Genomic DNA, 14469 nt, shown 5'->3' on the forward strand with positions numbered 1-14469 from the left:
GTCGTGTAGACTCGAACAGACTTAAAAAAAAATTGTGTGATTTATCGATTCAATTTGGGATATCAGCTTTGGACTGTTACGTCACGAAAATAAAGGAAATAGTCGTCAACTCAAAAAGCTATTGTCTCAGCCATACAATAACAGAAGTTATTCGGGTGATATTTACCTTTTAGCAAATACAAAATACGGATTAACCAATTCTTACAGCTACTGAAAAAAACGCGCGAACAGCTGACAGAGTAAAGTTTCCGAGTGACTTTACAAGTCACGGATATTTCAATAAGGACAAGTTGCGGAGTGATATTTGACTGATGTTTACAGTTGACCGAGCAAGTGAGAACAATTGAATGAGTTATATCTATAAAAAGAATTATAAAAGACCACAAAAGGGTTATCAAAAATTGTAGGATCTCTTAGTCCAAGCGCTCTTTGAAATCCTATTTGTCGATTTTTAAGGCTGAAGTAAACAACGGTACCCCCTTAAAAACCTCATTGGTCCATTTTGCAGTTTGTGACGACCATCGAAAACACACGAGTCAAGCCGGATTTCTACTTGGTCTGCCTCACAGACATCCCACATAATTGCCAGCGAAAAAAAGAAATAAAGCAGATACTTTTTAGTCTTAAGTCACCACCGTGATGAGAGTGGCATCAACCTGTATCCTGCAAAGTTGCTTTATTCTAGACTTCTGCCCTTCATTAAAGCATGCAAAAATGTTCTATAATGTCAGTATTTGACACTTAGAACCTATCCTAACAACTTTTTTCGTATTTTTTTTTCCCGGAATGTTGCGACGGCTTCCAATCATTCTTTCTAAGTCTCGTACCTAGATTCCAAAGATTCCACGGAAAACGGTTGAAATTCATCTTATGCCGGAATGTTCTTTCTTCCTCGTACGCTTCGTGTTTTCAACAACTTATTCTGATGCTGTTTCCTTTTCATAGCAACAAAAACATGATCAGCGAAGCTTACGACGTCATTCCATTCTTTATGACTAAACGTTAAAACATTACGGTTATGTTACCCTTGCGGTAACTAAATATTTTGTGAGCCCACTCACGTCCCTCTTCCAGAGACAGCAGCGGAAATCATGCCCAGCTCTAGAACGACGTGAAACGCACGAATCACCGAACCGAGCAACATAAAATGTTTTGTTTGTTTTTTTATTTTATGAAAATAAAAGTGAGACGTTTAGTATCCAGCTTCTTGTGAGGCTGGATACTAATTTTCGACTATTATAAGTTATTTTAAAACTATAAAGTGATTTAATTCCGAGCACCTTAAAGGTTTTAAATCACTTCCGTTCTGTAGTCGAGTCAAATTCATTTGGTCCAGCATGGAAATAACAAGAAACTTTAGTAACGATCGCGTGTATTGTGAGCAGAAATACGATGTTAGTCACTCTTACAGGTCAAAGAGGTAACGCACTAATTCGGTCGTTTGCAAGAATTATCCTGTCTGTTGTGTGCACTCGTTTGTTTTGGTAGGCTATAAAAACTAACGCTTCTAACGCTTCTGGTCGTTTTCCTTTAACTATATGCAGAGTTGTTTTATTCGTGCCAGACGAATATTCTTTCGCCTCGCTTGCCGATGAAATCAGACATGTGATGGACTCTCTGACTTTTGGAGGCGGCTCATGGATATTGACTTGCTAATCTGAAAATAGATAAAAAAAAAATAAGTCAATGAGACTATCAGCAATTTAACAATAGTCGAGGGCACATGATAGCTAGAGGAAGCAAAAAGTGTCATCTAATTAAGTATGATTACTGTTATTTCTGTTGGAAGCCAAAAGATTTTCAGGGGCTCGAGCATCCATCTGCGTCCGTTCGTATTCAAACACTTCGTTCATGACGAACCCTTCTCATACATAATGGGAAACAGAGCTTTCGAAAATACCTTTGCAGGACGTCGATCCCACAAAAATGCACCAACTGCAAAAACAAATGTAGATACCACGAAAGCGATCACAGTCAAATGAAAAATTGTCAATTCGGTCCTTCCTGCCAGCGTACTTGATTCAGATTTCAGATCTAGAAAAAGGAAAATAGTTTGTTGACAGAGCTATTTATTCTGTAAAAAACTTGATTTTGAGATAGTTTTAATTGCTGCAGGTAGTTGAAGATAAAAGAAACAGTTTTTTTTAAAATGGCTTTCCTTCCTGTCAAAGAACAGAAGTTGCTTTTATTTAGGACAGGGACCATAGCAAACCACAACCTTCATACTAAGGAGAACGCAAGAGAATAACTCAATTAAAGAAGCAAAACGTTTTAAAATGGAGCCTTCTCATCGCAGCTCACTCTAAGACTAGGTTTACACTAGAGGAGAGTTTTTCGGATTCGTAAATGTTTCCGGATTCATCAATTTTGGAGTATTCGGATTCGTAGGCGTTTACACTGAAAGGATATTCGGATTCCTGACCGTTTACACACAACGACAACTCCGGGAACATTCGAAATGGAATGGTTACCAAGCCCAGTGTTGTTTCGTCGTTCGATCGCAAAGTGAAAATGCCTCCCCCAAAAAAGGCTAGAGTAGATCCAGATGCCACTGAGGCAAATTTGAGTTGGAAAGATCCCAAGCAGTCTACGTCGTCGGCGATTAAGTGTGGCTGACGTTAAACTTCCTTGCAATAATAATTTGCGTTTCTTCAGAAATACTGCGGTACACATGATAAAATTTATCGCCTGAACCTACAACAAGATTAGGCAACCGGAGACCGCCAGCAATGTTAGCACCAGATCCATTTTGGTTTCACCGCCAACTCAAAAGATTGCAGGTGCAAATAATATCCGGATTCGAAAAAAAAAGCGGTTACACGACAAAACTTTCCGGATTCAAAAGTTATCGGATTCAAAGTTCTCACTTTAAATTCCGGATTCAAAATCTCCGGAGACACGGCCAAACCGGGAAGTTTTTATTTCGGATTCGTCCACTTTCGTGTAAACGGCAGAATGAATCCGGTACTAAAACGTTTCGGATTCATCATGAATCCGGAACAATTTCCTCTAGTGTAAACCTAGTCTAGATCACCATCTTCTAATCACGAAGTTCTCCCAATCTCACGCACAGGGGACACTTGTTGCATTTTAATAAGTTTTTAAAAGAAGAGAGAGTTATCAGACACGTTTAAGTAGGGAATTAACCGTGGCCGTCAGACGCAATGGACGTAATTAAGCCAGACTTTAGAAGTGCCTAAGACTGAAATTTAAAATTAGTTTTTATCGACGTTGCCGTCAATGAGATTTTTTTTTTCGTGATTAAAGTTTGTAGCATGTTTCATCTTTATCCTTACTGGTGAACTTAATGTTTCTGTCGAAAGATTCAGAGTTTTAAATATATACAGCTAAGAAGGACAAATTGTCACCTCTGTATCATGCTAAAGCTACATCCGTGATTTTGTTACCTAAATCACTGACATGTAAGTTGACCTCGACTGAGGTCCTTTCACCAGCTATGTTATTTGCAATGCACTGATATTTTCCCCCATCTCTCTTCTTCACTTTTTTTTATAAATAGTTGGTAATGAGTAGTTTGTTCACGTCGTACACGAGTGATCTTTGCCCTTGAATTGAATTGGACAAAATATGAATTGTTGTTCTTGATCCACCTGCTGGTTGACAGGAGATGACCAGCGGTAATACAATTCAAAGTTACATCCGAACCGATGATAATGCTAAGGTTCCACCGATCTTCAACAATTTGAGGTACAGTCGGGGTGTCTGATGAATGAAAGTTGGTCGTTGGGGTGGATTGCGTCGAATGAGGATTATTGCCCCTTACACATGAGATGCTTGGCTTTGGATGACTCCTGGCGATGCAGATAAAAATTTCACCAAAACCAACAACAGCGTTTTGGTTCTTTGAATCCTTCGCATCTTGAATAGGTTGGAGGTCTGAGGAATGAAAAATGAGGCAAGTATTATTGCTATGGTAGCTACAGATTCGCAAACTCCTTTGCAACCAGACCAGAAGGAAGAAAGACAAGCCTAGAGTAGCCTAGGACAATGAAAAAGGTGGACAAGAGTCCTTGCTATTCGGTACTTCGTAGGTGAAAAATCAGTAGTTGTTTCTAATATTATAATGACTATAATGGAGATACGACCCGGCATAAGTTGTGGATCTTATTAAATTTCCCATTAAATTCAAGATTCTTGCGTTCCTCTTCACTTTTATGCCTTTTCTTTCCACTATGTATGGTGTTTTGTTTCTATCTCACCTTAGTAATATTCTGTTGGTCACTTCACGATGTAAGTAGCTTTTTACGGAGAAAAATATTTTCTCACTACTTCAAGATATGACTGGAGATAATAAGTAAAACATCCTCATATTCTCTTTCCTTATGAACTTTTCTTTTGACGAAACAAAAATATAAAGCTTTTAAGATAAATTATCTGCACCTTTTGAAAAAATCAGTTATCATTTCCAAAAGTAAAAGATGAATGCCTCTAACCTAACAAACTAACCTAAGAGAGACACTCTTGAGATCCTTTCTCCAGCGCTGTTATTAGCCACGCAGTGATATTTACCATTGTCTTCCAGTTCAGTTCCTGTCAACAAGAGCTGACTACGAACGGTTTTGTCGTCTAACACAATAACCTTCTCCTCTACCCTTGGGTCGGTTTGTAAAGCATATGGATCATCGTTCTTTTGCCAAGAGATGGTTGGCCTGAGACTACCAGTGGCTGTGCAGTTGAAAGTTACAATGGAACCGATAAGAGCACTTTGGTTCTTTGGATCTTCAATAATTTGAATGGTTTGGGTTTCTGAAGAACGAAAGTGAGACAGTAGCTAAAGTTTATACTATGAGAACAAAAACACATGAAGGAAACGTGACTTTAAGGGTGATTAAGGGATGGTTCAAGTGAAAGAGGCGTCGTCAACAGCTTGTTATACGTAAGGAAAGGTCATTATTTTTTTTTTATAGACAGATCAGAAGACTAAGACACCGGCGGACACAGAGACCAACAAGACAAATGAAAGACGAACAATTCTATTTGGTCTTTTATTAAAAATAACGAAACTTTCCTATGAGTTATTTTTCTTAAATTTTGTGTAGCTTTACTATTTCGCAATATTTCGAGAATGTAACGATTAAAATATCTGGGGTCAAAAGTTCATCTATAAAACCCAAGAAACGGACAGCTGATCAAACTGAAAATCTCATTTCGAAAACATGAGACGATGGAATGCTTCTAAAGTTGTGTCTGTCTCTGTTTCATTTTATCTCTCGGCCGGTGTTACTCAAATATTTATATTATATCTCCTTCCTGCTTTGTTGCCTACCTTTCGGACGAATTTCAACTGATTTTCTTCTACAGTGTGCGTGATAACCATTTCCTGCTTCACACATGTAGCTACCGAGTTGCTCTGCCGTCAGATGTTTCAACATCAAAGTACATCTATGTTTTAACACCATTCGTCTACCCTGCACACATCTATGTCCAACTGGCTTGCCCTGTGGGTCGTACCACTGAATGTACTCAGTCCATCTATCGTAATAGTGAGCATCAATGCCCCTGGGCTGCGCTAAACAAGTCAGGTTAACCGCTGTACCTATAGCTAGTTTCTTCGTTGGTGGACTTGCGGAAATCTCTACATCAGGTATTACTGGCGAAGGAAGAAAGAGAAATGCATTTAATCATCCTGTGGCACATGAAGAATTTGAATGCGGTTATTCTGAACTTGAAAAGACGTAGGCGGCAGAGCGGGAGGGCAGGGGGGCTCAAACAAAAATCTGGGGGGAGCTCAGCCCCCTCCAACGTTATGGTGCCGAAAGTATCGCTGGCTCAGCATAAAAATTGGGAACATAATCATTCTCGTGATCTTTTCACAAATCCTTTTATCAGCATCAACATATGACGAAATAATATGTTAGAAAACTTCTTTTGAACAGCTCCGGCATGCGTGCGAGAAGCTTATCAGCTGCAGCACTTCTCCATTAAACTAGGCTGCGCGTCTATAAGAAATTCGACGAGTAAATTTTGTCTGTGCGGGGAGCCCAATCGAATACTAAGCTGAAAATTTTTGACTGAGCCGCAAAAAATGGTAGTAGGTCACAAATCGATTACGGACACACTTGAAACTGTAAAGGTTGCAAAGAGATTTGCCAACGAACAACGCAAAGGGCATTTTGGAAAATTCGAGTTGGGTTATGCGCATGGTTGGGTAAAAGATAAGGCCCCCTACGTTTCAAAATGCTCCTCCAACTCTGAAAGATGAAATACTTCTCCGAGCAAAACCAAAAATACCTCCACAACTTACTTGTCAATCTAGTGTTGCAATTCGTGCCTGCGGCTCGAGGGAGATTCAGCAGACCACTTGTGACTATGAGGACCACCAGAAAAGGTTTAGAAGCGACAACTGACCAAGAACTGAGTTCCATTATAACACTTCGGCGAGTATAGCTGTGAGTCTTGATCAAGTGGCCTTGAAGAAAGATTGCTCGCTTAACATTGGAAAAGAGTATCATTCTTAAAGTAGTGTAACAGTCTTATTCATTATTGTCATGCTCATAATTCCTTTTTTTAACAGCTGAGTGGTCGAGAAAAATTGCTGACACTCGGGGAACGCCACCTGTAACGGTCAAAATTCGTTGCAGGTTTGTCAAAAACAAAACAAACACTAAACAAAACAACTGAATCGAAGAGCGTTTTTACTTGGGAGCGCACTCATGTACATGTTTTTGGTATGCTATCAAATGTTAGGGGTGGACCAGCTATCGAGCGCATTACGCTGGGCGAAAGGTACCAAGACTCAGTCGAACTGTCTTTTTCTTCTTTCCTTAATTAGTTAGTTTTCCAGCTCACAAGTTTACTTAGCTGACACTGGAGTAAACTTTTCTGGATTGACATTTTATTACATAATTATAATAAAACAAGAAATGGAACCTGAATGACTGTTGCCTTTTTTGAAACTTTATAAGATTCCACATAGAAATTTTTTCCAAATTAAAAGTACATTATTGGTTGTAAAGTTTGACTTTCAGAAAAGAGCGCCGACGATGCCGAAGTCAAGCACTTTTTTTCTCAACGATATTCGTCCTCCCGAGTACATGCACCTTGGTGGTCCTCCACTGTCTACAGTAATTCCACTAGACAGCTTTTTTTTTTAATTGGGATCGACTTGGCCGAGCAGGAAGGTCCAATAGTCCATCCAAACAGCACTTTAATTTTGCGATACATCAGCCGTTTCGCGGAGAATCCAATATTCAAGTTGCGATGTAACCACCAGAAGGCCACGAGGCAAACCTGACAAATTGCTATGAACGAGGGTGTGAGAAAATGGCAAACTCTAGGTAGGCAAGCCAGCGTTTCGAGGCTGTTAAGAAGTGCGAGTTACAGGGCGCCATCTTCAGGTTGAAGACAGTTTGGAGACCCATCCAGTGGCAAGAAGAATTTTAAGGAAACGAATGTCGGAAAACAGTATCGCATTTCTGTGATCGAATAATTTTTAAAGTCCTGATCGTGCTTTCTTGTCGAATTCATGAGAAACGAAATCCTTAAACACGTGACGATAATCTTTGCAAAACAACTCTTTGAATGTAGAACCGTCTTCACAGAAATCACATGATTTTTCATATTTTTGTAATATAGTTACCAAACTTGGATACGCTGTAACGGAAGTCCACATTGCGTGATGAAAACAATTTGCATGTGTGGAATTTAGTCAAGTTTAAGACAATGACAAAATTATTCGCGTTGCTTTTCTTTGTTTTAATTATTTGTTCAGCGTAAAACGTCGATCTTGAACAGTTTTGTCCGGTGCAGTTCGTTTAAGTTGACTTCATTCTGTGCAATGTGATAGGCTCCCACACTTTAATTCGTAATGGAGGTTTCTCGGTGATTTCTGCTGATAAACACTCACTTCAACTTTGGAATTCTGTCTCTACACTTCTGCACACTGTCTGCATTCTTTGCAATTCTCTGCTCTGCTCTCTGCTCACTGTCTATTATTCTAAGTAAGCTCTGAAGAACATCCCTATAAATTCACGGTTGATAGAAACTGGTCAGCATGCCAGCTGGCTGCAATTTCATGAGATTATCGAAATCAACTTTCGGTCAGGTAAATCAACATCTGACTGCGTTAGCCAAAAAAAGAACTTCATGTGGGTCCTAAGCAAGGTCAGTGGACAAGTTAAGCACGTCCACTTGTGAAAGATAGGCAAGACTGTCACGATTCGGAAACTCGTTTCTTCAGCTCAAACCTAAATAAACTTCGGAATTTGAATTCATACTGTAACAGTAAACTACATTCTAAATATAAACAAATGACCAAATCATACTTAAGCGAGTAACTAACTGACTAACGAATTATAAACGAACTAAGTACTTCATAACATTTTGAAGAACACCGATCACAATTTCTTTTGAGTTGTTAAATACTTGGTAAACAACGCACAATCAGATTAAAAGATGAATGGGTCATTTCGAAAATTTTGGCATGCCTCCATTTTTAGTCATTCTAATGATTCCATGTTAGGTTTCAAGATTACTACAGGGTCTTTTACTACAGACTGAGGAACAAAATACGAACCAGGTAAGAACTGAAGAATTATCAAAGCGAAGAAAGCATAGTGTTGGTTAAGAGGTAAGAATTTTTCAGCTCTACTAAAGTTGAATTCAGGATGTAAGGCTGTAGCCAGACTTCAGGACAAGACGAGGCAATTTTCGAGCGCCGAAGGCGCGAGCCACTAGGGGGGTCTGGGGGCATGCCCCCCAGAAAATTTTGAAATGTAGAGGTTCAGAAATGGTCTTTTAAGGATTTTTCGTGGCATTTTTCTTCAGAAAAGTCAATCTTCAAGAGAAAAAATTTAAAAAAAGGCCAAAATCAAGACGTGGCAATTGCCCCGTCTTGCCTCATGCTAGCTACGGCCCTGGGATGATACACTAGGTAGAAAGAGATGGAGTTGAAATACGATTGTGGCGTGTGAACTAGGCACTTACCTTGACTAACCTTCGAGCTCTGAGCACTTATTGATGAAACAGCTTTGAAACACTGTTTTGATGCTCCAACCTGCGAAAAACAGGATTTTTCTGGACGTGGGAGTAGAACGCCTTAAGAAATCTAAGTATTCCTTTAAGTCAATACGGTGATTAAACCGACAGGCAGCTTTTTCAGCCGTCAACAGTATACCACCCAGATAACAACTGAATGCTCCTCACGTGGTCCTGTGGTGTTTATCAATTCCAAATTGTAGCTTGTTCTTTAAAATCTGGGCTCACTCAGATATTCTACGAGGCAATTTTCGATGTAGTCTTGAGCAAAGGTGCCTACGCTGGATTGGTCACACTTTTAACTTAGGCAAAAAATAACAGATAAAGAAGTGTCAAGAGGAAGATCATTAACAGTCCTCCGCAGTAGTCTGTGGGCGTGCGAGCGTGCGAGCGTGCGAGCGTGCGAGCGTGCCCTTTTCGTTCCCAACGTGGCATTAGCTAAGAGTGACATATGAAACCTGTAAACTGGGTGCCCTGACACTTCAGTAATCTCATGATCCTTAACAAACAAAGTAATCAAATTTTTTTTAGATGAATTTAGTCAAATTTTCTAACCTAATCAAATTGGGAGCCGTAAGAAGATATGAGTCGGTTCACTTCTTCTGCAATGGTTCGCTTGTCAGAAATTCGACCACGTACTCAAAGGGTCTTTACTGAAGACTTTTTGCCTAATCAAACTTAACTGATTCTTCTTACTTATTGATAGAAACCAAACGGATGTTTACATGTTCTTTTACGTAGGAAGCTTTCTGTTATGACAACCAAAACAATCATTAAAGAAGGTTATGTTGACATAGCCAACATTTTCTCCCTCTAAATTTATTCAGCTCTCTGCTATGGAGATAGGAGAATATCGACGGAATTTGGAGCTCTCAAATGCAAGGGTCACAGAGACCGTGATTGTAAAACACTAAATCGCAGACGGTTTATTCGTCCTTATCCGAGAAGACTAGAACATCTATCCTTTTTTTGATGTAATATAAAGGTAGCAAATTCTCCTCAGTTGTTTTAAGACCCTGAGTGTTGGTCCGGCCGGGGCTTGAAGCCTCGCCCTCCCGCACAACAGTCCGGCGCTCTACCAATTGAGCTAAGTGATTCATAATGAGAAATGAATTTGTAAATAAAGCAAATTAAGAAATGCGTGTAACAGATTTGAACTGATCTTGGGAACCCGCGATAGCTACGGTATGGAACTCCGGAAGTTTCTTTTGACGACTTTGAATCTGGCATCCTCTGAACGTAATCAACTTTTCATAATAAGCAAATATAAGTCCGGATAGCTTAGTACACATGTGGGCTAATTATAAGAATTAACCCACTCTTTGCTCGCAGGATTTAGCAGACATTTATCGCCTGAGGAATATTCAATCCTCTATTCCTCTTCTCCGCAAGGACTTGACATTAAACAGTGGTGGAGGACTTTTATCCCTCATTATCATCGGGATTCAGGACTCTGATTCCAACCCTTCCGTTTCGGACGGAAACCCCCCGTTTTCGGAGATCGTTTCCGGCCTCCCGTTTTATCCACGTGCTCTTCCCCCTCCCTTTCTGTTTTTTTTTTTTAACTTTCCTGTAACAAAGAGAGATTTTTCCCCTTTACTAACAGTATTTTTAGCATGGTCTTTTCATGCTCGTTTGTGTTTCCCCGGTATTTCCTTTTGGACATCTACGCGCGAGCCTGCGGTTTCCTGAGCGCAATATTGCGGCATAAGATCAAGTAAATACCTTTGCCAAAAATGCAGCAGAAACCAGCTTTAACTGTATCCAGTTTAACAGGTTATCCAAGATAGTTTTCCACACACCAGGATCTCGAGATACAGGAAGTAGCAATTTAGAGGCCCTCCTTAGAGGCTTGCGTCCTTGGCCCTTGTGGTTCTCGCAAAAATTGGTCTTTCAGCTCGAATTGCTCGCAAAAATTACACGGGTGTTTGCTTGCTCGTGCTCGCAAAATTTTTGCAATTGCTCGCATGCTCGCATTCTCGTTAACATGTGCTCGATTGCTCGAAATTTCGTTAATCCTGCTTCGTAATTATTTATATTCATATCGGTGACTTTCACCCACGTGACACCACACTTGACAACGGTTGCTAACCGCCATCTTTGTGCCCCTTCAAAGGTAAACAATGATAGTAGATGTAGAAGAAGTGTGAGATATGGTGCATTGTATAGTCGTTGGTTGCGGTTCTAAAAACGGAAAACATAAAGGAAAATTTCATTGTATACCGAAGATTATTTCAAATCAAGGAGAAGAACACGAAGAGCTAACCAGAGAGCGAAGAACTCGTTGGATTTCTGCAGTTAGTCGAGGCGATACGAAGGAAAAGAGAGTGCTCGAGAGCGAACGCGTTTGCAGTCTACACTTTGTTTCAGGCAAAGCCGCTGCTGTTTGGGACAAATACAATGTTGACTGGGTGCCAACTGAAAACCTAGGCAAGCCGAAAGATTTACAGAGAAGCAAGGAGAAAGATCTACAAAGAGAAGCAGTAGAATGTAGGGCCGGACGAGCAAAAGATCAAAGGAAACGTTCTTTGGAGCGCCAAGAAATGGAAGCGGCTAAGAAAAGAAAGGAGCTAGATAAAAGCGGATCAATTATTCAGAAAATTGATTTTTGTATTGACTATTCATCTACTGGTAAGTTACTTTGCTCTGAGCCTTCTTACAGTAAAGATTTTTATGATGGCGAATGTGAGACGGTCGGTGAGACAACCTTACATACGGTCGAAAACTCAACTTCGACAGAGGACTTTGAAATAGTTTGCGAAGGCTCATCAAATACCGACACACAGATTGATGAATTCAACTACATGGTTACAAGCTCTGTTTATCGAGCTCCAGACGAAGGATTTTTTTATTCTTCGGATAAAATCCGTTTTTATACTGGATTACCTTCCTATGAAGTACTTATGGTAGTGTTTGAACATGTAGCTCCCCACATTGCACGAAAACATGCCTCTACAATCCTAAGTAGCTTCCAAGAATTTGTTATGGTTTTAATGAAGCTTCGTTTGGATATGCCATTCCAAGATTTAGCATACCGCTTTGTTGTGTCCCTTTCAAGTGTTTCAAGGATATTTACTTCCTGGATAGTTGCCATGGACTCCAGACTTTCTTGTTTTATTTATTGGCCTAATAGAGACCAGTTATGGAAAGCCATGCCAATGTGTTTTCAGTACACATTCGGACCAAAAGTGACTGTGATAAAAGACTGCTTTGAAGTTTTTATTGAAAAGCCATCGGATCTACTGGCTCGAGCTCAAACATTCAGCTCATACAAGCACCACAATACCATCAAGGTACTCGTAGGTATAACACCCCAAGGAACAATATCATTTGTTTCTCAAGCTTGGGGTGGGCGAACATCAGATAAGTTCATTGCAGAGAACTGTGGTATTTTAGACAAGCTAGTTCCTGGAGACACAGTAATAGCAGATAGAGGTTTCACGATTTCTGAAAGCGTGGGATTAAAAAATGGGAAGCTTGTCATTCCTGCTTTTACAAAAGGAAAGGCCCAACTAGATCCAGTTGATGTAGAAAGATCAAGAGGAATAGCTAGTGTCAGGATTCACGTTGAGAGAGTGATAGGGTTGCTGCGACGAAAGTATACCATATTGGAAGGTACACTACCTACAAAATTTTTAAGTAGCACACAGAGCCAGGAACCTCTAATTTACTGTATATTAAGAGTTTGTTCAGCCCTTGTCAATTGTTGCCCATCTATTGTACCATTAGGTTGACTTGACAATGAAAGCAAGGATTGGAGGACAAGATACTCATATGTTCCTTTTTTTAATACAATTTATATATTTTGATGTTTTAAAAATATTTTTATGGCTAGTCTAGTTGTGCTTTTAATTACATTTTTGACAACCGTATGGATAAATGAAACATTGTTCAAAAAGTCATTCTCATGCAGTCCCTTTCAATTATCAAGTGGAAAAAATGAAGCACTTAAGCATAATTAAGTTTTGCTTAAATCATTATTTGGCTATTCTGAAATGTTATCTTATCAATCCAGTTCTAACATAATTCTTAAAAACTTCCTGATACTTGTGCTTGAATTTAGAATATAATGAAACCATTTTGAATCAAAATGCTAATTGAGCTACATTTAGTAGCAACAAAAAAAGTACATATGACTGCCTGATTTTGGCTTACACTAAATTGACATCAATAATTTCCAGTTTTTGCTAAGATTTAATTTTAGACATTATATTGAACACCATCAGCCCTTAATCCTTGTTTGCTAACGTTATGGTTAAATTACTTTCAAATAATAATAAATGAGTGTGTTTTAATGAATTGACTTAACAAATGTCTTAGACATGTATTTGTAATATATATAAGATTTATTAATTGTTCCAAAACTAAAGGGGGAAGTGACAATAAATATACCTTATTAACCAAGCGTGAGGGCCGTACTGGGAGAATATCGGCCCGAGGTCTTGACAGTATGGACCGAGCGCAGCGAGGTCCGTACAAAAACGACCGAGGGCCGATATTCTTCCAGTACGGTCCCGAGCAAGCTTGGTTAATAAGAGATTTATTATACGACTGAAGTTCAAAGGGACACAAGAGCGGTGTCATTCGGGACCATTCGGGACTGTGCCCGGTCCAATACTTAGAGAATATTGACCGGCAATAGAGCATTTTGATTGGTTGATGTTAGTTATTGGCCCTCTGACTACCTGAGTCGTGTAATAAGTACATTTATTGCAAAGAAGCTATGGCATATTTATGTTTTCACCTAATTAGTACAAGTACTGTACCTAGATATACATGTGGACATTGCTATCAAAACTCTATATTGACTGAACATGTGTTTGACAATAATTTGTACACTTGTGTCAAATGCAACGTAGAATTACAATATGTGACAATTGTTTTCCTACTATTCTGTATGGCAACCAAACATCAGAAAAAAATCACAAGACATTCTTGCCTTTGCAGTAAATGGCACAATCTTATAAATTAGCTATTGTTATTATCTCTGTTACTAAGTAAATGGAAACATTCTTATCCTGCCACTTTTGAAACAAGCTAACAAATGGGAGCGCATTCTTGGAACATCAAAAGTAACGTGGCTGGGGTTTGTAGCAAAAGCTAGACATGTTGCAAAGGCAACAGAAAACACACCACAATCACTGCCATTATTTTGTTGCTGCACAGGTATTGAATTAAGACTGATCGAATGTCTCGCAGGGGTACTAAACCTGAGGGGACCCCGGGTTTTACAAGAAGTTTTGTTGACAAGTTGAGGTTTAGTACCCCCGCGAGTCTTGGTTTGCCAACATGACGAGGTTACCAAGCCGATTTCAACGGTCGTTGTGAAGTGTCTAAAAAGGACTCGGATGTCTACAAACGTTTTAACGTTTCACTGAGGACTCGAAGAGCCGCCTGGCGTCGATCGCAGGGCTGGGATTGTGCGGCTAGAGAATGGAAATGAAAGGTCAACCTTTGCCCTTGAATTCTGCG

General features: G+C 39.6%; 2 protein-coding genes across 2 annotated transcripts; one reads left to right on the forward strand and one right to left on the reverse strand.

The window, feature by feature from the left end:
• Window positions 1-5228: 5228 nt before the first annotated feature.
• On the reverse strand, window positions 5229-6386 carry LOC148741033 (uncharacterized). Its single transcript, XM_088733004.1, has 2 exons — window positions 6266-6386; window positions 5229-5611 (listed from the first exon to the last, which is right to left on the reverse strand). Exons 1-2 carry the CDS (start codon window positions 6384-6386, stop codon window positions 5259-5261), a joined length of 474 nt encoding a protein of 157 aa, XP_088589130.1. The 3' UTR covers window positions 5229-5258.
• A 4655-nt stretch (window positions 6387-11041) lies between these two features.
• Window positions 11042-13296, forward strand: LOC148741034 (uncharacterized). Its single transcript, XM_088732855.1, has one exon. The coding sequence runs from the start codon at window positions 11151-11153 to the stop codon at window positions 12729-12731; it is 1581 nt and encodes a 526-aa protein (XP_088588981.1). The 5' UTR covers window positions 11042-11150; the 3' UTR covers window positions 12732-13296.
• Window positions 13297-14469: the final 1173 nt, after the last annotated feature.

Source organism: Stylophora pistillata, chromosome 1 (assembly GCF_964205215.1).
Source record: "Stylophora pistillata chromosome 1, jaStyPist1.2, whole genome shotgun sequence".
Taxonomy (NCBI): Eukaryota; Metazoa; Cnidaria; class Anthozoa; order Scleractinia; family Pocilloporidae; genus Stylophora; species Stylophora pistillata.